The sequence below is a fragment of the Rhincodon typus genome, chromosome 5, assembly GCF_021869965.1.
Source record: "Rhincodon typus isolate 14 chromosome 5, sRhiTyp1.1, whole genome shotgun sequence".
Lineage (NCBI taxonomy): Eukaryota > Metazoa > Chordata > Chondrichthyes > Orectolobiformes > Rhincodontidae > Rhincodon > Rhincodon typus.
This window is the reverse complement of record NC_063336.1, coordinates 6,267,968-6,292,935: the sequence shown is the minus strand read 5'-3', so window position 1 is coordinate 6,292,935 and position 24,968 is coordinate 6,267,968. Positions and strand designations below refer to the sequence as shown.

The following is a 24,968-nucleotide window of genomic DNA, read 5'->3' as shown; positions in this document are numbered from 1 at the left end:
CAGGGTTTAGTTTGTAAAATCAAAGAAATAATAAAATTTAAATTAGTTTCCCTCACATGCTTGGTGGATGTTCTCATTGACGGCTATTGTACAGCCAGCAGGGGCCATTAGCCTCGAGTGACCCTGCGTGATTTCCGTTTCTAGCCAATTGCAGTCACCTCCCTTACTGCTCCTATTGATATCAGCCGAGCTCAGTTTAAACAAGAGGAAGTACCCGAAATTCTCTAACCTGCACACCTTATATAACCATTAAATAAACTAGTTCAGACACGAAGGAGAGCCATTAAACATTTGCCCATGAAGCCATCTGATGTTCTGAGCAAGGGTCACCGTACCCGAAACGTTAACTCTGCTTTTTCCTTCACAGATGCTGCCAGACCTACTGAGTTTTTACAGCATCTGCAGTTCTTTTGGTTTTTATGATGATATTGTCCTCTGAATTAAAAGGAATACCTCAGGCACAAACAAACCTAGTTTATTGCTATCACACAAGGGACCACTGAATCTCTGCAGATCTCAATTGCTATTTGTGTAAGAAAGATGCACAAGAATTAATACAAGCAAGAGTAGAAATAAGAATGAGAGAGCACAAATAGGAGAGAAAACGTGTGTTAACTTACCAGCCTTCTGATAGAAATTGGCTGTTTCATAGGCCAGAGCTGCAATCAGACCAGAGTTGTGCTTCAATTCAATGGCTCTTGCGATGGTCACTTCAATTAAAAGACAAATTTGTTACTCTCTTCTGCTACAATATTTCATCATTTGATAGTAACTGCCATCATGCCAAAGAGACAGTTTGCATCTTAAATAAATGCGCAAAGTACTTTACGTTTTACAGCACCTAAGGGATGTCAGGCATACAGGTCATACATATCAAAGACCAGTGGATTGTGTCAAACATATGCTGCCATCTGTTCACAAATAGTAAGGTACTGGCTGTACTTAAGCTACCTTTGCTCGCAAAGCACGATCAGACCAACATCAGATAATAGTGTGGAGCTGAAGGAAGAGGAAAGTTGATGTTTTGGGTCGGGACCCTTCTTCAGAAGAAGGGTCCTGACCCGAAACATCAACTTTCCTGCTCCTCTGATGCTGCCTAGCCTGCTGTGTTCCTCCAGCATCTGCAGTTCTTACTATCTCTCAGAGACCAACATCAGATATGATTTCAGAACCAGGCTTTGTGCTGGATAATCGCGAGTGTGCTGAGAATTATGTTGACAACCAATTTAAGGTTGTTAGTTAGGCTCACACTTGCATGTACTAGAAGCTACTTATATTAAGAGATAGTGCCTTGTTCTTTGCAAACAGAAAAAAACATGTGCACACATTGCACATGTTCCAACTCAAAATAGGTGACAGACATTTGTTAGTTCATTTCTCAAGGCAACACCTTGACCAATCAACCTGCTCAATCTGAAATTTAAACAAAGCCTAATCATTAATTTTCAATAATCATTAACTGGTACATTTTCCATGGCAATGCATCTACCAGTTGGAGTCCACTTACCAATTAATGGGCACTCTCCCCTCATATATAGCATAAATATTTCACTTAAAATTGGTATACTTGTGTTTTGCCCCTTTGAGTGCAGGGCAAAAAGTTTCAACAAAACGTGTATTTTTTTCACCAATGCTATGTCCCCCATCTTTTTAAAGTGATGATTTACCTATACATTTTTCTCTCCTTGCATAGTGCCTACTTCCTGCTATTCCCCTTACTTGAAACTGGAATCATTAGCATTCAAAGGCACAAAAAAGCTGCTCAGCACTACAACACATTGCATCAGTTGGACAAGAGCTACACTGTAGTGATTTGGCACCAGCACTGATTGTCAGGTCACATCTTGGCCAGAGTAAAGGTCAACAGGTTTCCTGCCCTGAAGGATATTAGGGAAGCAGATTGGATTTTGTGGTAGTCCAACAGCTTCATGATCACTTTTACTGTTAACAATTTAAATCCAGACTTACTTTTCGTAAAAAACTCAACATAAACTATCATAGTGGAATTTGAACTCAGGCTGTCTGGGTTATCAATCTAATAACATCATTCACGAAATACCATTTAATAATGGAGGCCAAATTTATATCGAAGTAGCTTTGATTATAGAAAAAGAACTGAAAGTACTAAACACACAGCTATCCATTCATACCTTCTTGAGCCTCAGCTTGACACTGAATGATGTAGGTATCTAGAACCCGTGATTCAAGATCCTTTCCTTTCTCAGGTGCTGTAACAAGCCTGCTTACTTCACCTTCCTTCAAAGATTAAAATTACATTGAATTAATCACATCAATTTGAATGTACTAAGAGATAAAAACAAAAAGAAGACAAAGCTCAATATACTTTAAATCAATCACCTTCGGACTAGATGTCCTCTACACTCTCTAATATATCAACATAATGAAACAAAGTTATATAATGCTTTCACATTGAAATTGGAACTGTCTTCCTCGGGTCTTTGGAGTTTATGATGAGAAAAGATTTCTATCCAAGTACAGCTGTCATTTCCTGCTTAATGGTAACAGTTTTTGCAAGATCAGATTGAAATACATGCTGAGTACATTCAAGAGTTTCCAAGCACTTAACTGTATGGGAACGAGCAAGTTATATACCAAATACAGGCAGTTCTGCTATAATGCAGATTTCATCAAAGCAAATTGACTGTAATACGATTGAAGAATAGTGGATGCAGTTTGGATAATGCGAATTTTCTGCTGTACACGTATAGTGATTTTCTAGCGATTTCCCTATAATGTGATTTTTTTTAAAATAGCACAATGTCACGCATGAACGCAACTATCATGTTATAGGAGAACCAGCTGTAGATCACATTCTAAATAGCAGGTCAGTACAACCAATACCAAGGGACAGAGGCAGGTGTAGGAATGTTTGTACCAAAGTGAAAATATTAAAATCACTGCATATGATGCCAACCCTCAAGACAATCAGCCTCATATAAAGGGCATCCAAGATTTTCCCTACACATTCCCTGGATTGAGGTAGTAGGCCTTGTCTGAGTCAATGAGCTAGGGAGAGTACAACTGACAAGGACATCTCTCTGGGGTGGCACAAAATTACCCAGTACCCAGGAATCAGTATTTAGGGAGGAGGAAAAAAAAACAAACATTCATCACTTAATCAAGGAACAATAAGCAGAATAGTTCTAAGAAAGTGTCACTGGACCCAAAACGTTAACTCTGATTTTTTCTTCACAGATGCTGTCAGACCTGCTGAGCTTTTCCAGCAACTTGTGTTTTTGTTCCTGATTTACAGTATCTGCAGTTCTTTCGGTTTTTAACAACAAGCACAAGCAGCAATCTGAAAATAAACCAGATCTGTCATGACCTGCAAAATTGCTGGATTGCTTGAATTATAATCACACAGTTTGTAGCACAGGAATAAAGTGTCATTTTTTAGGGAAAGAAATCTGCCATTCTTACCCAGGGTAAAGACTGCTTCGTTTTATTTTTCTGTATTTAATGATTGTGGACTGAAATGGGAAAAGAACTTTTAAAAGCCAAGGATTGCTACACCCTTTAAAAGCAAGTTACCTGATACTCATTGTAAGTGTTGTTTACACAGCTGCTGGTTACAGACAAGCTTAAGTAGAGGGATGTGTGCAAATGGAGCTTTGGATGCAACTGTTTAGGCAGAATCCATAGCACCTCTGAAGAAGAAGCTGTTTTTGGCTTGTAGGTAAAGATAGTTTATTTTCCCTTTCTAGTTCCTGCAAGCAGTAACTTTTAAGTGATAATTCAGAGATCTTTATAAATGAAAACCAGTCACCCTATCCATCCTGCAAACAAACTCAGAAGCTTGTGATTTCAAATAAACCTGTTGGACTATAACCTAGTGTTGTGTGACTTCTGACTTTGTCCACCCCAGTCAAACACCAGCACCTTCATATAAATCCTGCAAATAGATTACGGTATCTGGAGAAGGAAGATTGAGAAGTAGCATTCTATTCAGCACAAAATCTATTTAAAGGGGACTCCAGACCCACACTGTTGTGGTTGACTTTTAACTGTCCTCTGATATGGCCAAGCAAGGCATACTGTTACATTTATTTTTAATTTGTCCATGGACAACACCAGCATTTATTGCCCATTCCTAATAGCCCAAGAGAAGTTGGTGGTGAGACAGCATCTTGAGCTGCTGCAGTCTGTGATGTGGTATACCCACAAGTACTGTTAGGGATAGGGTTCTAGATGAAAGAATGTTGCCAATAAATAACTGGCACTTATTTAGTTTGAGGATGAGGGAGGGGGGGATGATTACAGGACTGGTGGCAATATAAGAAATTGTCAAAGTTTCACAAACAAATGAAATCAAAGCTAATATAACATAGCATTGTTGAGAGTGGTCTAAGGTTGGATCACAAATTCCAACAGATACAAGCAAAGTCCTGAAAATGTTGTACTGCTCTGGACCAGCACTACCTTTAGGGGAGGATAAGATGGGGTGGGATATATTCTCCTCGCTGTCGTTTACCATTCTTACATAAGGGAGCATCACGACAATCTACAACCAGACCTTCACTACCTTCTATGATTCACTGCTGTGAATCATAGAAATTTGTAACTTATAAGGCAGCCAATTGGCCCATCAGTCAAAAGAAGGAAAGATTGAGAAAGCCAGATGTTAAATTTAAGATAGTGATTTGTCACCTTAATGTGTTTGAAGATTCCAGCTGCATTCCTCAAGCTTCTGTGCACATCTTTTGCTTCATCCACTGTTATACTAAGCACAGATGAATTGACATTAATTCATATTATTTGAATCCAGAACATGCAATACAAGAATGGTATATTAAATGATGTACTTACTCCTCCTTTCCAGCTAGTCTGGAGGCATATTTGGTATGCCACAAAGCTACGTTAAACTCCATGGAAACCAGATCAAAGATAGCATCCTGCTGGGCACTACAAGAACAAAATTGAAATATTCTAATAAACATTTGCTTCATAAAGGAATGAAATCTGCATCAACCTACCTTGAAGTGTAATCTATTGCAGTGGCTATGTGGGCTGACAGGCAATGAACAAGGACATGCCCTTTCCCTCCATATTAACGGTGAAGAACATGCATGGAAACTGCATTAAGCAGATCAGAGAGAACTGAAGTTACCACTGGCACTTGAAAATAAGACAGTTGATTCCAACAGAATGGAATGCAGACCTTACATTCATAAATTACCTTTTTAAAAACAGGGCTCAAAAATACACCACCTCTTCTGAAGGAGTCAGCTCCTTCATACGTTTAAGAGTCAAAATGCGCACAGGTACGTCTTCCATTCCCCACCCAAGTGACCATCCTTCACTTGCAAGCCTAGATAGAGAATGCTGGAGGAATTTTCCATGGAGTAAGACCATAAGACATAGGAGCAGAAATTAGGCCATACGGCCCATCGAGTCTGCGCTGCCATTCAATCATGGCTGATAAGTTCCTCAACCCCATTCTCCTGCTTTCTCCCCGTAACCCTTGATAATCAAGAACCTATCTATCTTAGTCTTAAACATACTCAATGACCTGGCCTCCACAGCCTTCTGTGGCAGTGAATTCCATAGATTCACTACTCTCTGGCCGAAGAAGTTTCTCCTTATCTCCGTTCTAAAAGGCCTTCCCTCTACTCTAAGGCTGTGCCCTCAGGTCCTAGACTCTCCTACCAATGGAAGCATCTTCCCAACATCCATTTTGTCCAGGCCATTCAGTATTCTGTAAGTTTCAATTAGATCCCCCCTCATCCTTCTAAACTCCAATGATGAGAGCCCCACAGTCCTCAAATGTTCCTCATGTTAAGTTTTCCATTCCTGGGACCAATCTAGTAACCTCCTCTGAATGCACTCCAGAGCCAGTACATCTTTCCTGAGAGATGGGGCCCAAAACTGCACACAATACTCCAAACGTGGCCTGACGGGAGCCTTATAAAGCCTCAGTAGTACATCCCTGCTTTTATATTCAAGTCCTCTCAAAATAAATGCACTTGACTTCCTAACTACTGACTCAATCTGCAAGTTAACCTTGAGACAATCCTGTACTAGAACTTCCAAGTCGGTTTGCATTTCAGACTTTTGAATTTTCTCCCCATTTAGAAATTAGTCCATTCTTTAATTCTTCTTACCAAAGTGCATGATCTCACACTTTCCCACATTGTACTCCATCTGCCACTTTACTCACTCTCCTAACCTGTCCAAATCCTTCTGAAGCCTTACCACCTCCTCAATACTACTTGTCCCTCCATCTATCTTTGTATCGTCTGCAAACTTAGCCAGAATGCCCACAGTTCCATCAAGATCATTAATGTACGAAGTGAAAAGTCGTGGTCCCAGCATTGACCCTTGCAGAACACCGCTGGTCATCGGCTGCCATCCTCAGAAAGACCCCTTTATCGCCACTCTGCTTTCTGCCAGACAGCCAATCTTCTATCCATGCTAGCACCCTGCCTCTAACACCGTGGGCCCTTATCTTACTCCGCAGCCTCCTGTGTAGCACCTTATCAAAGGCCTTCTTGAAGTCCAGGTAGATAACATCCATTAGTTCTCCTTGGTCTACCCTGGTCATTACTTCCTCAAAGAATTCTAGCAGATTTGATAGGCATGACCTCCCCTTGATGAAACCATGCTGACTTTGCCCTATTTTACTATACATTTCCAAATATTTAGAAATCTCATCCTTTACAAAAGACTCCAAAATCTTGCCCATGACTGAGGTTAGGCTAATTGGCCTGTAATTTTCCATCTTTCGCCTTACTCCCTTTTTAAACAGGGGTGTCATGTTAGCGATTTTCCAGTCCACTGGGACCCTCTCCCTGACTCTAGCGATTCCTGAAAGATCACCACTGATGCTTCCACTATCTCTTCAGCTATCTCCTTTAGAACTCTGGGGTGTAGTCCATCTGGTCCAGGTGATTTGTCCACCTTCAGGCCAATCAGTTTTACTAGCACTTTTTCCCTGGCGATGGCCACCATACTCAGCTCTGCCCCCTGACTCTCAAATTTTTGGGATTTTACTCATGTCTTCCACCGTGAAGACTGACACTAAGTAATTATTCATCATATATGGGTCATCCTGTCATTGCTCAACATCCATATACAGAATATTGACAAACTGGCTGCTTTCCTTTACTTGCCTTGATACTGAGGTCAACTGCAGCATCTCAATCATCACTCCAGTTAACATTATTGAACACATCAAATATCGAGCCTGGGACATCTTGCACTGTTTGGTTTAGTACAATTTTAATGACATAGCAGACCTTGAAAGATTTTAAGAAGCAGAGACTGAAACTACTTTGTCAGTCATGTTCACTGATTTCCAGATCTGAACATGCCAGTAGTAAATTACCAACTTTATTAGGTTTTAACCCCGACTGCCCTGCATTTGTAGATTTTCTTTCACATTTTGGCAAAACCTTTGACCCAGGTTTCTCGACAAATTGCAGTGTGGAAACCTTCTCTTCCCAATTCTACAGCACGAGGGGGAACCAGGACAAGCTTAATCATTAACAGAAATTGCAAACTTTCCAACCTTTTTCTTTAAAGTCTCCTTTTCAGCAATTAATGTATCCCTATTGCGTGGCAGTATTAACATTTCATTTCATAGTTTGGCACATCACAGTGAGATATTTCTGGCAGAAAGTTCCAGAGTTCTTTGTATGAAGAAGTGTTTCCTAAATCTCTCTGAATGTCTGATTTTAAGGTTAAGTTCCCTTATTCTTGTATTTCCCCATGAGTGGAAAATATTTCACTTTATCTATCTAATCAATATATTTCAAAAACCTAAAAACCTCACTTAAAAGATGACAATATTTCAGGAATGGAAATCTAATTAATATCTTCCTCGTAATCTAACCCTTGGCATCATGATAGCATTTCATGCAATGCACTCCTTCAGCAAACAGTATAACTGAAGCTATGGTGTCCAAACTATAGACAGTACTCCAGATGTTGTCCAACAAGGAAGAAAAACAAGATGTTGAAAATACTCAGTTGGTCTGACAGCATCTGTGGACGGCGAAAGACAGGTCAAGTTTCATGTATATTTGACTCAATGTCAACTGTTTCTCTCCCCACAGTGGGGAGAGGAGATGCTTATCAAGGCCAGAGGAGTACATTTTGGGAGGTTCAGCTTAATAATTACCCAGTTGTTAGATGAGGTTTTTCATAGTTACGGAGGAAAAGTTGAACAATCAGCTGCATCTGGGAATCTGCCAGGTTGCAATGAAAAACTCCAGCCCGCACTGCTCCAGTGACAATTTGGTAATTGAAGTGTCTGGGTCATTGTGTCATTGGAAAATTTTGATGATAGAGTTCTACAAACCCAAGTTACTAACATAGTGAATAATAAAGCCCCAGCACAGGATTCTACTTTCAGTTCCTTACATTTTAAGTACTTATCCATTATCCTTAATCACAGTCTTCCACCATCCCACCAATCTCTTAACCAGGTCAATTATTCGCTTTCAATTCCAGAAACAAGGTTCAGCTAACAATCTGGTATGCAACAACCTATCGAATGCCTTCTGAAAATTCACAAACTACATCCATTGGTATTCCATTGTGTATCACTTGAATTAATTACTCAAATTTCAACCTTTATGAATGTATGTTGGCTTTGCCTAGTCAGCTCAAGTTTCTACAATTGTTCATTCATGCAGTCCTTATTTATAAATCCCAGGAGCTGGAACCTGATCTGAAAATTGCACAGTATTATCTCAGTTTTGTCCAGACATCCATTAATGAATGCCACTGCCCACTTCATGACCCTCATTGCCACATTCCATCATTGTCTTACTTCAATCAGGTGGTTGCGATTGCCAGGATGATTGGTCATTTCTTCATGAACAATACGCATGCTTTGTTTTGCAGATTAAAAGCTTCTTAAAGTCTCTATTCTGCTCCCCATTCTTTATAATTTCTCCTTTGATAGATACTATTATTCTGATAGTGATGTATAAATACAGGTTAGCCCTCTAATTTCTCTCCAAGTATTCAATCATTGTCTTTGATTATAAACGGCAGTATTCTTCTAACTGAAGATGTTAAACTAAAAGGTCTAGGTTTCTCTCTCATCTTTTTTTGAAGCAATTGAATCCAAAAATCAGCAAAACGGGTTTTGAAGGAGATAATTACTTTTCTAAAACAAAATACAAGGAACTCTGTTTGAAAACTAGCACATATTGACATGTATTACGACTTGCCCTTTTTATCGTCCTCCCACTCCTGGAGTAAGCAATCATACTGCAGACAGGAATGAGGGTTATAGGCAAGTCTAAAAGTAAAGCAGTGCAGAGGTTACAGGGGGCAGAACCTTGGATATAATTACACACAGAAGGAAGGTGACATGGTTAGGTAGCATGGAATGGAAACATGGGATCAGAGCTTGCAATTCAGCCATATACCTGGTGACTCGCTGAAAATGCCTTCAGAAACCATTTTACATCAGGCATTCACTGCTGGCCTTCTGCAGTATGTATGGATCTGTGTCACCTAACAAGTTAAATCACATTTTATTCTTTCTTGGGATGCTGCGCCGGCATTTATTGCCCACATCCTGCGTTATCCTTGAGAAGGTGACAATGAGCAACCTTCTAACAGCACGGCAGTCCATTTGGCATGGTTAGACCCATAATGCTATTTTAGAAGAAGCTCCGTAATTTTGACCCAGGAAAACAGCAATATATTTCCAAATCAGGATGGTGAGTAGGTTGGAAGAGAAATTGCAGGTGGTGAAGTTCCCACCATCTGCTGCCTTGTCCTTCTAAACTGAAGTGGTTGTTGGTTTGGAAGGTGTTATCTCAAGAGCCATTTGGAATATGGTGCACCTGGCTGGGATGCTCTTCGGAGGTTGGTGAAGACTCAGCGGACTGAGTGGCCTTCCCCTGCACTGTAGGGATTCTATGATTATGTGAACATTACCCCTTCGGAGATGGAGGGTGCTTGCTGATGAAGCAGAAGGCAGTTGGACACTGCCCTGATATGCCCTTGACCCGAAATGACTGACCAGCTATGACAACCACCTTCATTTGTGCTTGGTATGATTGAACCAGCAGAGGAATTCCCCCCACCCACTCAAAACAACCCACCCCTTAACAGAGACAGTAGGAACTGCCCATGCTGGAGAATCTGAGATAACAAGGTGGAGGGCTGGATGAACACAGCAAGCCAGGCAGCATCAGAGGAGCAGGAATGCTGACGTTTTGGGTCTGGACCCTTCAGCTTTCCTGCTCCTCTGATGCTGCCTGGCTTGCTGTGTTCATCCAGCTCTACACCTTGTTATCTCACCCCCTAACCATCTTTAAGGATCAGTATTAAGTCATCAAAGACAGAATCAAACTGATATAGAATATCTTCCACCTCTTCAGGACATAACAATGCATTTCATGACTAATGTCTGATCCACGAGGCAAATGTAGCCATCAATAATATGGTGTACACAATTTGATAAATAACCAACATTGTTTTTGGCTGTAAGGCTGTAACTTATGCTGCAGCTTTTCATCTTGCACTCATTAGGACAAATACAAAAATGCCAAATTTCAAATGATCATAAGTTGTACTGCAGGAAAAGGAAAAGGCTGATAGGTCAGCTACTCAACAGATTGGACAAGGCGTTTCCATGGAAAAAGCAGCAGGGGACTATAAGAACTGTAAGATTTCCAAGATCCCAGTAATTTAAAAAAGGCACAAGAATTCTTCTTGTCTGCACAGAATGGCCCCTACGTACAAATGCATTCCATTTCTAACAAGTGCAAATGAACCACGTTATGAGGTCAACTGATCAGCCTAAATTGGTTTAATGTAGCTCTTAGCATTGTTCAAATAATTTTCTTTCATTTCAAGCTTTGAACTGCTACAGTAATAGTTGTCATTGCTAAACTGGTTCAGGACAAGCCAGGGCCTCAAAGTAGACCACTTTCACTGCTCTGGCCTCAGGACAAATCCCTGACACATCTGTGAAGAGCCACAATGCTGGACATTACTGAAGAGTGACCTTTCTATTGACTAAACACCTTTAGCTCAGCAAATGAGAAGGCTATAACTTGGCTCAGGGAATTTGCATTCACTCAAACTAAATAAAGCAAGTGCTGACCAATGACAGAATTATATCTAACAGTGTGTGCTCTGTTCTGGGTTTTGCAAGCACATGTAGGTTTTACTACAGTCTACATACTTCACCTATTACAAACTGAAGGAATTTGCAGTTTGATTTGATCAACCAATCATTCAGGCTTGCTGTTTATGTACCTAGCATCGCACCAGCACGGAATTTCAAACAATGTTGTTGAAAGGCAGAAAGCCTTTTTGGATTGAAGGCAGCATCCTGTCAAATGGAGAATATAACACATGTAGCCACTGCATAGCAGCACCATGAATATGCTTGCTTAGCTTGTTAATTTTTTTTTAGATACTTCACTTTGCAATATAATTTAAGTTAAGCCAAGCACTTTTCAGATCTGAAACTGCTGTGCCTTTGGTCCAATTTTGCAAGTTCTTGTGACTCAGTGAGAAATGATCTGATCAGGATAATCATTATCCAACAAGATGCAGCACAGCTATTTCAGCATCAAGCTTGCAAGGTGAGCAAAAGGGGGTCTTGTGGCACAATGATAGTGTTTCTACCTCTGGGTCAGAAGTTTGGAGTTCAAGTCCCACTTAGTGCAGAGTGTCATAACACATCTGGACAGGTTGACTAAAAATATCTGCAAGATGAGCAAATGGCTAGACCCTATTAACAAGATTTCTGACTAAGCTAACCTTATAGCATGTGGCACTATAAGAATCTCAATATGTGCATTGAAGTAGTTAGCTGTTTCTTCGGAAGAAATGTTAACTCTATTCCTCTCACCACAGATGCTGCCAGACCTGTTGATTTTCTCCAATATTTTGTTTTTAACTTAGCCCTATTGTTCATTGAAAATTCTAAACGTTTCCACCTTACATCAAAGTGGCAATTTTAAAGAAAATTGGTGCTACTAAGCATTTTTAATGCACATTGCTTTTCTACGTTAACCCAAAGTTCTTCCTCTATAAGCAGTTGTAACTACAAACAAGCTGTGGTTTAGGGATGATTAAGGTCACTAATTATAGGGATTGCTGAAACAAGATATTTTGCTGAAATTTTCTTATGCTCATCAGGACATTTAGAAAAATACCAATGTAAGGAGAAGATATTTTGTACCCATCAGAAGAGAGTGAAGGTTAATTGGCAAATGCAGCTGTTTGCAACAGACAACGTACCACCATACCAGGCCATGCTTGTAAAACACCAGAGTCTCCAACATTAGATGTGATTGCACGATTGGACACCACTTGCTAAATAATCTTGAATGCACTAAGCACTGTGCTGACAACCAGTTCAGGATTGCCAGTTGGACACTCAGCGTGGTATATTTGTGCATGCCAGAAGCTACATATTAATACAGGGCTCTGTTCTTGGTAGATCGAAAGTATACTGTTTCAATTTAAAATAGGCAACAGCCATTCTCTGGCTCATTCCTCAGGGCAACGCTTTAACCAATTACAGTCAACCTGCCTGACAAATTTCCAAAGTTAACAGTCAGTCATCATCAACTGGTGTATTTGCCATAGCAACAGTTCTATCAATACCAGTCACTTTTCCAACCAATCAACATACTCACTTCTCATACAGTATAAAACTTAGTTCCCTATTACTTTGCAATTCTTGCAAATGCTCTGGAGTGCAAGACAAAAAGCTGTGTAAAAAGTATCTTGTTCAAGCAATACTGGGGCTCCAAACTAGCAAACAACTATCAATTAAAGGGAAACATGCAGGAAGGAACCTGTCTCACTCTTGAATGTTTAACTTCCAGATTTCAGAAAAGAACACAATGCACCTGAGTAGATTGGTCGTGATCGAGTGTAAAAGGAGGAGTGCATTAGGGGATTTTCAAAAATTAAAATGAAGGAAAATTGATTTCATTTAGAGTTCTATGGAATCTGTTGAAACTCTTCTTTGTTCACTAATATGCCTTAGGCATCAAGATGTTCATTTGTTATTGTTCTGTGTGCCTTCATTCCCATGCAATGTTATTTGCTGACAGTTGGCATTAGAAAGGACTTGAGCCATAAAAGTCACTATTAGACTATTCAGCTTTTAAAAAAAACATATTTCCATTGTTTAAGCCAGAGCAGAATTTGCAAGTCCTACACAGGCCCTCAATACAGTTCGTGACAAAGTGACTGTATGGAGTTTAAATTCTGGATGCAGTTCGTTGGACTGTCAGTCACCCACTCATTGATGAATAGTACCATTATTACAGCTTGTGTAATCAGAGTTTGTGCTGTATGGAGAATGGATTACTCAATTGTAACTTGAATAATATTACTTTTCCCCAGAACTTTTCATAATAAAATCATTCCTCCCTGCCATCGAGGATTTTCATCTAAATGAATTCCTGACTGAGTTGCTATTGGTGTGTATGAAAACTGGCACACTGGATGATGTGCTTTATGATCTCAATATTTCTGGAACTTGTTTTGATCACCTTCTGAAGACCAAGAAATTCCCTAGAATTTGTACAACCAATGTGCATTTATTGCTTGGAGATTACATGGTTATTGGTGGAGTTACAGTACTTAACACATACCTCAAGGGGAGGGGTTGGCCAAGTGGTATTATTGCTGGACTGTTAATCCAGTGACCCAGGTAAGTTTCCAGGGACTCTGGTTCAAATCCTGCCATGGCAGATGGTGGGATTTGAATTCAATAAACGTCTGGAATTAAGAGTCTTATCATGACCATGAGAGGATTGCAGATTGTCAAGAAAAACCCATCTGGTTCACTAATGTCCTGCCATGGACTACATGTATGGTTGCTGCCCTCTTGGATGGGCAATAAATGCTGGCCTATCCAGTGACACCCTCATCCCGTGAAAGATTTTTTTTTTAAAAAAGACAGGTTGAATGAACCAATTGCTCTTTTTGCTTGACATTGTTACGTATTCTGTACAGTACACATGAAGTACCACTCAACCTGGAATGTGATTCCTTTGATACCTGTCGCTATCTAGGCAGCTGACTCAACATCAGGGTGAGGACAACACTACTGAGCTGTTAACTACAATTTCAGCACATATTGCAGGATAACAGCAAGTACTCAGGCTAATGCTTCCTTCCCTGGCCCCATATCCTGTCCAGGAATATAAAGGCCAATTATGATTCTCTCTGGGTGAGATGAGTTAACAGCACAGGTGAAAAGCTGAAGTGATTTAAGACCAAAACAGATTCTACTCTTAAAATGAACAGTACCTTGGTACAGAGATAGTAGGAACTGCAGATCCTGAATCTGAGCTGGATGAACACAGCAGGCCAAGTAGCAGAGGAGCCGGAAGGCTGACGTTCCGGGCCTAGACCCTTCTTCAGAAATGGGGGAGGGGAAGGGGGTTCTGAAATAAATAGGGAGAGAGTGGGAGGCGGAAAGAAGATGGAGAGAGGAGAAGATAGGTGGAGAGGAGACAGACAGGTCAAAGAGGCGGGGATGGAGCCAGTAAAGGCGAGTGTAGGTGGGGAGTTAGGGAGGAGATAGGTCAGTCCAGGGAGGACGGACAGGTCAAGGGGGCAGGATGAGGTTAGTAAGTAGGAGATGGGGGTGGGGCTTGAGGTGGGAGGAAGGACAGGTTAGGGAGGTGGGGACAAGCTGGGCTGGTTTTGCGATGCGGTAGGAGGAGAGGAGATTTTGAAGCTTGTGAAGTCCACATTGATACCATTGGGCTGCAAGGTTCCCAAGCGGAATATGAGTTGCTGTTCCTGCAACCTTCGGGTGGCATCGTTGTGGCACAGCAGGAGGCCCAGTATGGACGTGTCGTCTGAGGAATGAGAGGGGGAGTTGAAATGGTTCGCGACTGGGAGGTGCAGTTGTTTAGTGCAAACCGAGCGTAGGTGTTCCGCAAAGCGGTCCCCAAGCCTCCGCTTGGTTTCCCCAATGTAGAGGAGGCCACAACAGGAACAGCGGATGCAGTATACCACATTAGCAGATGTGCAGGTGAACATCTGCTTGATGTGCAAAGTCTTCTTGGGGCCTGGGATGGGGGTGAGGAGGGAGGTGTAGGGGCAGGTGTAGCACTTCCTGCGGTTGCAGGGAAAAGTGCTGGGTGTGGTGGGGCTGGAGGGGAGTGCGGAGCGGACAAGGGAGACCCGGAGAGAGTGGACCCTCCGGAAAGCAGATAAGGGTGGGGAGGGAAAAATGTCTTTGGTGGTGGGGTCAGATTGCAGATGGCGGAAGTGTGGGAGGATGATGCGTTGGATCCGGAGGTTGGTGGGGTGGTACGTGAGGATGAGGGGGATTCTGTTTTGGTTGTTATTGCGGGGAGGGGGTGGGAGGGACGAGTTGCGGGAAATGCGGGAGACACAGTCGAGGGCGTTCTCAACCACTGCGGGGGGGATTGGGAGTTGCGGTCCTTGAAAAATGAGGACATCTGAGATGTACACGAGTGGAATGCCTCATCCTGGGAGCAGATGCAGCGGAGGCGAAGGAATTGGGAATAGGGGATGGCATTTTTGCAGGAAGGTGGGTGGGAAGAGGTGTATTCTAGGTAGCTGTGGGAGTCGGTGGGCTTGAAATGGATATCGGTTTCTAGGTGGTTGCCAGAGATGGAAACAGAGAGGTCCAGGAAGGAGAGAGATGGTCCAGGTGAACTTAAGGTTGGGGTGGAAGGTGTTGGTGAAGTGGATGAACTGTTCGAGCTCCTCGTGGGAGCACGAGGCGGTGCCGATACGGTCATCAATGTAACGGAGGAAGAGGTGGGGTTTAGGGCCAGTGTAGCTATGGAAGAGGGATTGTTCCACGTAACCTACAAAGCGGCAGGCATAGCTTGGGCCCATGCAGGTACCCATGGCCACCCCTTTAGTCTGTAGGAAGTGGGAGGGATTGAAAGAGAAGTTGTTGAAGGTGAGGACGAGTTCGGCTAAGCGGATGAGGGTGTCAGTGGAGGGGGATTGGTCGGGCCTGCAGGACAGGAAGAAGCGGAGGGCCTTTAGGCCATCTGTATGGGGAATGCAGGTGTAGAGGGACTGGACGTGGTACAACAGCCCGTTGGGGCATAGGGATCAGTTTTACATATCATTCTCAAGTGTTAGCTTGGCTCGATAACAAGTTTCTAGATTGGGTCAGAATGTTGTGGCTCAGGCACCATTCAAGGATTTGAACATTTCAGTCTAATACTAAGTGAGTACCAAGTTGTCTTTCCAAGGAGATGTTAAACTGATGCTGTGTATATGACAGGCGCAAGTGGACTCATCATATTATTCAAAATGGTGCAGGGAAGTCTCTCAGTCAGCATTCACCCCTCAAGAACAGACTGTCTGATCATTTGTTTGCTTCTTATGGGAAGATACTGCACTTCATGTAATTGCCACATTTACCTGTAATTCAGAGTGTAATCCAGTTAGATTTAAGCAAACTGGTAAAAGTTATCTTTCAACAGTGTCACCTGCCCCGACAGCTCCAGATACACCCGTACCCTCAGTCACCACTGCAGATATCAGATCGGCCTTCAGAGTGAACCCAAAGAAAGCAACTGGCCCTGACAGAATCCTCAGTTGTGCACTCAGATCCTGCGCGGACCAGCTGGGGGGAGTATTCTTTAGTCTCTCCTTGCTACAATCTGAAGTCGCCACCTGCTTCAAGAAGACTACCATCATCCTAGTACTAAAGGAAACACATGCAATGTGCCTCAATGACTACTGCCTGGTGGTTCTGACCTCCACCATCGTGAAATGCTTCGAGAGGTTAATCATGGCCCACATCAACTCAAACGTTCCAGCCTGCCTCGATCCTTTGAAATCTGCCTCCTGGTGAAACAGGTCCAAAGCAGATGCCTTTTCCCTACCTCTACACTCATCCCGGAAACATCTGGATAATAAGGATACCTGTGTCAGGCTCCTACTTATTGACTATAGTTCCATCTTCAACACGATAATCCCAACCAAACTAATCTAAAACTCCAAGACCTAGGTCTTGGCTTCGCCTTCTGCAACTGGATCCTCAGCTTCCTGACCCACAGATCACAATCAGTGAGAATTGGCAACAGCATCTCCTCCACAACAATCCTCAATACTGGCACCCTGCAAGGATGCATACTCAGCTGCCTACTGTACTCCCTGTACTCTCATGACTGTATGGTCAAATTTCGCATGAACACCATCTACAAGTTCGCTGACGACACCACCATTGTAGGCCGGATATCAAACAATGACAAGTCAGAATATAGGAAGGAGATAGAATGCTTGGTGTTGTGCTGCAATGATATCAATCTATCCCTTAACGTCAGCAAGACTAAAGAATGGTTCATCGAATTCCGAAAGAGAGGAGGACACATGCCTATCTACATCAATGGAGCTGAGGTGGAGAGCGTTGACAGCATCAAGTTCCTAGGAGTGATGATAACCAACAATCTGTCCTGGATCTCCCACGTAGATGCGACAGTGTCACAACAATGCCTCTTCTTCCTCAGGAGGCTTAGGAAATTCAGCATGTTCACTTTTATAGATACACATTAGAAAGCATTCTATCTGGGTGCATAACAGCTTGGCAAGGCAACTGCTCTGCCCAGGACAATAACAAACTACAGAAAGTTATGTGAACAGCCCAGGCCATCATGAAAGCCAACCTCCCATCCACAGATTCCATCTACACTTCTTATGTGGCCGACTTTGGCTACCAACAGGATCAAAGATCCCTCCCAACCCAGTAATATTCTCTTCCAACCTCTTCAGTCAGGCAGAGGATACAGAAGCTTAAACACATGTATCAACAGGATCAAGAACACCTTCTTCCCTGCTGTTGTTAGACTGCTGAATGGACCTCTCAAATTTCAAATCTACTGCTGGTCTTGCATTTGTGCACTTCCTGTGTGGCTATAACCTTGTATGCCTCACTCAGTCTAATCACCCTATGATCTGCCTGTATTTCTCGCAAAACAAAACTTTTTACTGTACTTGGGTACATGTGACAATAATAAATCAAATCATTTGGATAAATGGTATTCTCTAAAGAAAGTGATTGTTAATTTTGTTTCAAGTTAATTCCTGCTTCCTCAAACCTACCTTCAGTCCCAACACTTACTGCTCATTCCCTGAGCTGTAGTCACCTCTGTTGTGGTTGTTCCGCCAAATCTTGTTATTCCCTCCTATCTGCCTCTTCTTTCCTTTCATTAGCTTTAATTCAACTTCAGCTAGTTTGCTCTCTACTTTTTAGCTAGATTTCTGGTCCTTGCTGCTAATCCTAGCCCTAATTTTTTTAAACCTCCTTCCTGCTGTTAGTGCAGCTAAACAGTTGATTAGCTGAAATTTCCAGCAACAAAATTACAGGTTTTTTTTTTTTTTAAAAAAGTGACTGGACGCAGGTGCAGAGTTCTGCATAACAGCCTCCTGTAAACAGGTAACCTATTCTTTACAGATGCGTTATTTGCTGAGCGACTGTGCATGTAATTCAGGACAAAATATGCTCATTATAGGCAAACATTAATTAAAACCAGACCATAGCTCTGAAAACAGTTGTATATGCACATAGATAACAAGGTGTAGAGCTGGATGAACACAGGCCAAAAAACAGCAGAGGAGCAGAAAAGCGGACGTTTCGGGTCTGGACCCTTCTTCAGAAAGCATCCAGACCTGAAACGTCAGCTTTTCTGCTCCTCTGATGCTGCTTGGCCTGTGTTCATCCAGCTCTACACCTTGTTATCTCAGATTCTCCAGCATCGGCAGTTCCTACTATCTCTGCATATGCACACAGCTGCCTGGCTCACTAGGTCATTTCAGAGATCAATTTAAAGCCAATCACATTATCATGGGTTTGAAGTCACATGTAGGCCAGACCAAGTAACACAGCAGGTTTTCTTCTCTAAAGGATATTTGTCCACCAGGTGGGTTTTCACGACTGTCTGGTAATTTCATGGTCACTGCCTCAAATATTAATTTTCTATGGTTCCAAATGTAATTTACTGAAATTAAATTTCCCAGTTGCCACGGTGGGTGTTAAACTCAGGCCACTGATTACCAACCCAGTAACATGGTATGATTTCAGATGAGGGTAATATTGGCCAAGTAATATCCCAGAGTGAAACCTGGATTAATTGACCAGAAGTTTACTTTTGTTTACTATGTTTACTGTGCGAGCACATTCGCAAATGGTTTCCAATATACCTTTCACAAAAGAACAAAGTGTATTACACACAAGGAAAACTATTTTGGACCATATAAGTTTTGTAACAGTCTTATTGCAAAAAGCAGAAATAAAGATAGAAATAAGACCTTCTCATCCTCAACATCCTTATGGGTACTCAAAACCTCATTGAAAGGTTTTATTTTCTAATTTTGAATTTCTTGTTCAATTTGCATTGTTGTACTTGGTTTCTTTCTGTCAAACCTTTGCATTCTCTTGATGCTATCTTTTTAGTTATATCTCTTCATCAGGTCCTTAAACTACCAACAAGTCATTTACCTCTTGAGGTTTGTAGGATGCATTCCGCTCTGACATCTTAAAGCACTGTTTCCGGACCTTTTCTCTTACAACATCTAAGCTACTCAAGACTTTTCTTCTGCCCTGACTGTTTGGAGACTGCCAAAAATGCACTGCTGCTCTTAGAGATCTTTTTCTGTCTTAATAACCTGCTTCGTTCTCTGAAAGATGCATGTACAGTCACTGTTGTTTTTCTTCAAAAAAAAAAAAAGCACTGCTTCCATCTCTGACTTCCATGATCATAGGGCACTAAGAATTTTATTTTCTCCATTTTACCCATATTTTCCTGAAGCACTTAATTATTTCATTTCAATTTTAATTTTTAAAAGCCTAATTTAAATGTACGTCAGCACATTTCCAGACCACCTATCATCATTCTCAGAACTCAAATGAAACTACAAATAGTTACCTTGTTAACACACAACATAGAATTATGAATCAAGAACCTTCATCACACATATCCACCATGCTACTTATGAACCAGTAGAACGCAAAATATCTATTCTAAGAGCTGTGGAGTTCTTCCCACAGCCAATACTTATTCTGAAGCCAGCTTTGTTAAAACAGATGATCTAGTCATTACATCATTGCTATTTTATTGGACCCAGCAGTGTGGAAACTGGCTGATACATTTCCAATGTCATACTTCAAACATTTTTCATTGGTTGTGGTTCATTTGGCATTTCCTGAGCTTATGAGAAATGCTGCATAAAAACATCTCTTTCTGGAAAAAAGATCTGAAATGAACCTCCAACTATTTCATTTAGTATCAAAACCTCAGATGAATAATAGCCAGTTAAGTCAATAAATGTGTAACTGGAAAAGCACAGCAGGTCAGACAGCATCCAAGGAGCAGGGAAGTCAAGATTTTGGGCCGAGACCCTTCGTCAGGACTGGGGAGGGTAAAGGGAGCCCAGAAATAACACATCATCCTGTGACATTTCTGCCACCTACAACCAGACCCCACCACCAAAAAGATATTTCCCGCCCCACCACGTGTCTGCTTTCCACAGGGACCATTCATTCCGCGACTCCCTTGTCAGCTCCACACTCCCCACAACCCTTCCACCACACCTGGTACCTTTCTCTGCAACCGCAGGAGGTGCAACACCTGCCTCTACACCTGCCCTCTTACCTCTATCCAAGGCCCCAAACAATCCTTCCAAACCCAGTGGATATTCACATGCACTTCATCTAACCTCATCTACTGTATCCATTGCTCTCGATGTGGTCTCCTGTATGTCGGGGAGACCAAATGCAGAATCAGGGACCGGTTCGCGGAGCACCTGCACTCTGCACACCCCAACCAACCCAACTTTCCGGTTTCCATCCAATTGAATTCCCCCTCCCACTCCCCTGATGACATATCCATCCTTGGCCCCTCCACTGTCAGAGTGAGGCCAAACGTAAACTGGAGGATCAACACCTCATATTTTGCCTTGGGAGCTTACAGCCCAATGGTCTGAATATTGACTTCACCAGCTTCAAAATCTCTCCACCTCCAACCTGTCCATCTTCTGACTCACCTATCCACTCCACCGTTCTCACTGACCAACCACACTAACCCTGTATCTGCATCACCAGCTTCAAAATCTCTCCACCCCCAACCTGCATCCACCTATCTCCATCTCACCTACAACACCAACCTCCCCCAATCTCCACCCCCCTCCCAAGTCCTGACAAAGGGTTTGGGCCCAAAACGTTGACTTCCCTGCTCCTTGGATGCAGGCTGACCTGCTCTGCTTTTCCAGCTCCACCTTTACTTACTCTCGCTTCCTGCATCTGCAGTCCTTTCCGTCTCTCCAACAGTCACTTGACTATTGGAGGTCAAATGAGACCCAAATAACTGTACCATTGCAAGAAGTCAACACCTTCAGTCGAGACAAGGAGGAGCAAAAACAAAAAACAGGTAATCACAAAGTTTACCCAATTTGGTCACCGTCATAAAAAGGTAAATCACTGTATTTCATCACATCTAAATCAACAGTAAACATACAATTATTAGGAGACACACCTTGCAATATTTCCCTGTAAAGTGTCAGTCCATTTGAAGTTCTGAATGAAACGCAGTTTGTTTTCTTGTGTTGTGCCATCCAGGGACGATATGAAACCTTAGGAAGATGAAAGGGTAGAAAAACCGGAAATGTGACAATCCACAATATAAGATCTTGCTTTCCCAGTTTTGTTTACTATTCTGACTCAAGTATTATAGTTGTTTTCTAATCAACCTGTTACGTTATGACACATCTCTAGAGCAGGTAGGACTTGAACCCAGACCTCCTACCACAAGAGGTCTCATTGAGAAATTCTATTGCTGTCTGCACAGGTTGACAAGATAGAAGTTTGTTCTTTAAATGTTTTAAAGGATGTCAACATTGCTGACCAAGTCAGCATTTGCTGCCCATTCCTACGTGCCCTTGAACCAAGTAACATGTTAGCCCATTTCAGAGTGAAATTAAGGTCAATCATATTGCCATGGTTCTGGAGTCAAGTCACTCAGACCAGATAAGGGCAGCAGGTTTCCTTCCTGAAGTACATTAGTAAACCAGATGAATTTTACAACAATTGGTCACGATTACTGTGATCAGCTTTTTATTCTAGATTTATTAGTTAAAATGTCACTAGCTGCTCAGTTACCCAGTTTAAACAGTGTCCCATAACATTAGCCTGGACCTGTGGTTTATCAATCCAGTGACATTACAACCGCACCACTATCTTCTCCTGTATAGCAAGCTGAGGTGACAATGATTAAATTGGACATCAGATTCAGCAACACCTGGAGATGAGAGGGTGGGGATATGGAGATGAAGTATGATCTCGTAGTTTGAGGCAAGTTTAGGGATTTATTTGGTCCTGCAGGATCAAAGATGATCTTTTGGGTCTTCCCTCATGCCAAGAAAATTTTGCACTTTGTCCTGCTTGGCAGATGCTCCAGTTGAGGAGAGGTCATGGGTTGTGGATGCTACTGAATAACCTGTCATCCATCTTATAGATGCTACACATGGTTGCTACCATACGCCAATGACAGATGTTCTGAATGGAGGGGTACTTTGACCAGATAGCTTGAGCTTTATAGATAGTGGAAATTCTTCAGGGAATCAGGTGGCAAGTAATTCCCCAAAGAATTCCTCATCCTGACTTATTCCCACAGCACTTGTGGTTCATCCAGTCCACGTACTTTTAATCACTGGCTGGATCAGCATTTATTGCACATCGCTAATTGCCCAGTAGGCAGTTAGGAGTCTATCACACTGACGGAAATCACATATAGGCCAGACCTGGTAAAGATGGCAGTTTCCCTTCCTACAGAACTTTAATGAACCAGATGGATTTTTCTGACAATTGACAATGGTTTCATTGTCATTATTGGACACTTAATTCTAGATATTTTATTGAATTCAAATTCCATCATCTGCCATGGCATTATTCAAACCCAGGTCTCTAGAACATTAGCTGGGTCTCTGGATTATAGTTTTGAGATGATACCACTAGGCCAACACCAACCCCTGATGATGACAGTTATATAGAGTCATAGACTCATACAGCTTGGAAACAGACCCTTTGGTCCAACCAATCCATTCCAAACATAATTCCAAACTAAACTCATCCCACCTGCCTGCTCCTGGCACATATCCCTCCAAATCTTTGCTATTCATGTAATTATCCAAATGTCTTTTAAATGTTGTAATTGTACCCACATCCACCACTTCCTCAGGAAGTTCATTGCAAACACGAACCACCCTCTGCGTAAAACATTTGCCTATTATGTCTTTTTAAAAATCTCTCTCCACTCACCTTAAAAATATGTCCCCTTGTCTTGAAAAGACAACTACCATTAACTTTATCTATACCTCTCATAATTTTATAAACTTCTGTCAAGTCACCTCTCAACCTCCTACGGTCCAGTGAAAAAAGTCCCAGCCTATCCAGCCTTTCTTTATAACTCAAACCTTCCATAGCCGGCAACATCCTGATTAATCTCTTATGAACCCTCTCCAGCTTGATAATATCCTTCCTATAACTGGGCAACCAGAACTGGACACAGGATTCCAGAAGAGGTCTCACCAATGCCATGTACAAACTCAACTTGGCTTCCCAACTCTTGTGCTCGAAGGACTAAGCAATAAAGACAAGCATGCCAAACACCTTTTTGAACAGCCTGTCTATATGCAACAAACTTCAAAGAATTATGTACCTGCCCCCCTAGGTCCCTCTGTTCTACAACACGAACCAAGGCCCTACCATTAATTGTATGAGCCCTAAACTTGTTTTTACACCAAAATGCAATACCTCGCATTTATCCAGGTCAAACTCCATCTGCCATTTTTCAGCCCATTGGTCCATTTGATCAAGGTCCCTTTGTAATCTTAGAAAACCTTCTTCACTGTCTACTAAGACACCAATATTGGTCTCATCTGCAAACTTACTAACCATGCCTTCTATATTTTCATCCAAATCATTTATCTAAATGACAAACAAAACAGACCCAGAACCGGTCTCTGTGAAATACTGATCATAGGCTTCCAGTGCGAAAAACAACCCTTCACCATTACTGTTTCCTGCCGTTAAGCCAATAATGTATCCAGTTGGCAGGCTCACCCTAAATCCTATGTGACTTAACTTTACTAATTATCGTACCATGCGGAACCCTGTCAAAGGTTTTTCTAAAATCCAAATAAACGTCATCTACTACTCTGCCATCAATCTTTTTGGTAACTTCCTCAAAAAATGTAATCAAGCTGGACAGACATGATTTTCCACACACAAAACCATGCTGACTATCCCTAATCAATTTTTGCCTCTCTAAATGTCCATAAATCCTGTCTTTTGTAATCAGCTCCAACAATTTAACCCCAATCGAAGTCAGACTCACAGGTTTATAGTTCTCCAGTTTCTCCTTGCAACCTTTCTTAAACAAAGGTACAACATTAACCACCGCCGAGTCATCAGACGCCTCATCTGTAGTTATAGATGATGCAAATATTTCTGCAAGGGGTCTCGTAATTTCCTCCCTTGCTTCCCATAACATTTTGGGATACATTAGATCAGGTCCCATAGATTTATCCACCTCTAAGATCTCCCATCAATAATGACTATCAGTGAACCAATGTAATGACAGAACTGAGCACGGCATAATTTACAGTACAATACAGCACAGGAACAGGACCTTCAGCTCAGCAAGCCTGCGCCGACTCCTAATCCTTATTTCGACCCACTTCTTATTGCGCACGTGCGGTATCTATCCCTCTGCTCGTTCACGTTCTCGTGTCTACCAAGATCTTAAATGTTGCTAATGTGCCAGCTTCCATCACCTCCATTGGCAGTGCTTTCCAGGCACCCACCACCCTCTGAGTGAAAACTTTTCACCGCACTTCTCCCCCAAAACTTGACCCCTCTCACCTTGAACCTGTGCTTCTTGTAGTTGACCTTTCCACCATGGGAAAAAGCCTCTGATTTGAACCCACCAACTTCTGCATCCAGCGCATTA

The 24,968-nt window shown here is 42.0% G+C and overlaps 2 protein-coding genes across 2 annotated transcripts in view; one reads left to right on the top strand and one right to left on the bottom strand.

Annotated features, from left to right (window-relative positions):
• Positions 1–479: 479 nt before the first annotated feature.
• Positions 480–23,777, bottom strand: LOC109919217 (BRO1 domain-containing protein BROX). The gene is made up of 6 exons (XM_048596642.1): positions 23,771–23,777; positions 21,495–21,591; positions 4,828–4,923; positions 4,669–4,741; positions 2,151–2,256; positions 480–710 (listed from the first exon to the last, which is right to left on the bottom strand). Exons 1-6 carry the CDS (start codon positions 23,775–23,777, stop codon positions 517–519), a joined length of 573 nt encoding a protein of 190 aa, XP_048452599.1. The 3' UTR covers positions 480–516.
• A 342-nt stretch (positions 23,778–24,119) lies between these two features.
• Positions 24,120–24,968, top strand: part of aida (axin interactor, dorsalization associated) — a 59,194-nt gene continuing 58,345 nt past the window's right edge. The window contains exon 1 of the mRNA XM_048596641.1: positions 24,120–24,192. Coding sequence (XP_048452598.1) covers positions 24,120–24,192 — 73 coding nt within the window. The remainder of the gene's footprint in view (positions 24,193–24,968) is intronic.